Genomic DNA, 2,351 nt, shown 5'->3' with positions numbered 1-2,351 from the left:
AGATACTCATTTTATTATCTTTTACTTGTTTCAGTCATTTGACCACAGGACTTATTCTTTGTAAGCCTAGTATTTATTCTATCGGTCGCTTTCGCCGAACCGCTAAGTTACGGAAACGTAAACATACCAGCATCGGTTGTCAAGCGATGTTGGGCGGGGGGACAAACACAGACACACAAACACACACACACACATATATATATATACATATATAAGACGGGCTTCTTTCAGGTTCCGTCTACCAAATCCACTCACAAGGCTTTGGTCGGCCCGAAGCTATAGTAGAAGACACTTGCCCAAGGTGCCACGCAGTGGGACTGAACCCGGAACCATGTGGTTGGTAAGCAAGCTACTAACCACACAGCGACTTCTGCGCCTAGATAGAATTTGCAAGACTTTTTTCTAGTTTAAACGCGAATTTATATTTTGTCATTTACATTCCAACGACGAAGCTTTGTATCTTTGTTAGAAACCAGCTTCTCCCTCAGAGGAACATTTCAAATAAATAAAATCAGAAGAGAACTTACATACATACATACATACATATTTGGGTCCTGGCATATGTAACACACTGCCTAAATACCAATCTTGAGAAATTAGGCTTCTCAAATCCAGAAAGAAGAAAGCTAATTCGAAGACTACAGATCAAATCCATCACTGGAACTGTAAAAATCTGTAAAACTTTCCCAAAGTTTATCATTTAAATATGTATGAGTATGTCTAGAAATGCAACTAAATGCATGAGAATACATACATAAAACATACAAATCTGCACATACATACATACATACATACACAAATACCCTGTTGTTGATGTTGAAATTCCAATGAAGGGGCCTTGGCTCTAGGTTAGAAACCGGTTCTTTCTCTTTTGGCAAGAAATCTTGAAATAAACTGAATAATGACGTACATACATACATACATACATATTGGCTAATAGCTTTGTAATGGTGTGAAGCACGGGCCCTAAAAATAGTTGATACCATGCGACTGAGGTTATTCGACACAATGTAACAAAAGAGCATTGCAGATCTGTTGGACAGACTGGACAGTACAATGAACGTCTCTGTCTTGGAGAAGGTGGGAGGGCAAAGAAAATTGGTGACGATGGTCAGACGATGTTAACTTCAATATTTTTGCCACGTTATCAGAGCTTAGGACATCTGAACTCGCATCGTCGTGTGTAGGAGGACGGGAAACAAGCTCCCATTCATCGAATGCCCTCACTGTCGCTCCTGATACTGGGCAGACGGCTAGCAATTTCGGGGAAGGTGTGAGTCGATTACATCGATTGCAATGTTCAACTGATTTTAATTTAATCGACCCCGAAAGGATGAAACGGCAAAGTCGATCTTGGCGGAATTTGAACTCAGAGCGTAAAGCCGGACGAAATGCGCTTAACATTTTGCCCGGCGTGCTAACGATTCTGCCAGCATGCTGTCTTAACAATTAAAATACAGGTTAATACTTCCGTATGTATTGTGTGTGTGTGTGAAACGAAATAAAAGTTTTCTTAAAATTAAAAGCTTGAGGTAGTCTGGAAAAACATAACTGTAGAAACCTTATTGTATTGAGACCGTCAACTATTTTCCTGTAACACCGCCTCATCTATTGTATACATAACAGAAACTAACTTGAAAGAAATTTCCCTTTTAACCTATATTGTTCTTCTTCATTACATGTATATAAAATGCAATAATCCGAGATGAAACAACTTTTAAAAGATAATATAAAAATTGTTTTCTTAGTTTCAAATAACAACTCAATTATAATTGAAATAATCAACTTGTTTTAATTCTTCAATAAATACGAAACAGTGTCTGCGAATAAAATTTCAAAGTAAGCCACATGGCTGAGACGAATGTTCCGGCTGTTCCAGCATCTGATGCTGGTGATATCTCATCGAATGTGGTCACTATCAACATACAAGGAGGAGGTCATGTTACATTTGCACTGTATAACAACGTTGGTAATATGAAAGAAGTACGACAGTCTGTGATGAACGGAGAAATTGAAGCTGCGCTCTTAAAGACGTCTATGGTAACCACCGTTTAATAGTCTTTATTTTTATCGTTAGGACTGAAGAATGGGTCAAACTAAAGGGTTTGACCCCGTGGGAAATAAAGAAATAAAATATTCTCAACAGAGCAAGTCGTTTTACATCTATTACACTATTTTTCTTTTGGGTACTACTAAAGCAGCGCGGACCCGAATGCGCAGTCGCGCGTCAGCGCTAGCTAGTCTTGAGTGGTCGATCCTAACCCTAACCCTAACCCGCGTGTGCAAATGAATACGTTTTTAGGGTTAGGGTTACGCCGAAAACGGGTGGTGTGCATATTCTTTACCTCCGT

General features: G+C 39.2%; 2 protein-coding genes across 2 annotated transcripts in view; one reads left to right on the top strand and one right to left on the bottom strand.

Annotated features, from left to right (window-relative positions):
• The window catches only part of LOC106876907 (putative Dol-P-Glc:Glc(2)Man(9)GlcNAc(2)-PP-Dol alpha-1,2-glucosyltransferase), a 22,673-nt gene that overhangs the window by 12,729 nt on the left and 7,593 nt on the right, over positions 1-2,351 (bottom strand). The window lies entirely within an intron of this gene.
• LOC106876908 (EKC/KEOPS complex subunit TPRKB) overlaps positions 1,816-2,351 on the top strand; it is a 6,139-nt gene continuing 5,603 nt past the window's right edge. The window contains exon 1 of the mRNA XM_014925658.1: positions 1,816-2,040. Within this exon, the coding sequence (XP_014781144.1) occupies positions 1,849-2,040 (192 nt within the window). The 5' untranslated portion in view covers positions 1,816-1,848. The remainder of the gene's footprint in view (positions 2,041-2,351) is intronic.

Source organism: Octopus bimaculoides, chromosome 5 (genome assembly GCF_001194135.2).
Source record: "Octopus bimaculoides isolate UCB-OBI-ISO-001 chromosome 5, ASM119413v2, whole genome shotgun sequence".
In the NCBI taxonomy this organism is placed as follows: domain Eukaryota; kingdom Metazoa; phylum Mollusca; class Cephalopoda; order Octopoda; family Octopodidae; genus Octopus; species Octopus bimaculoides.
Note: the sequence above shows the minus strand (reverse complement) of the source record. Positions and strands in the feature narration are given on the sequence as shown.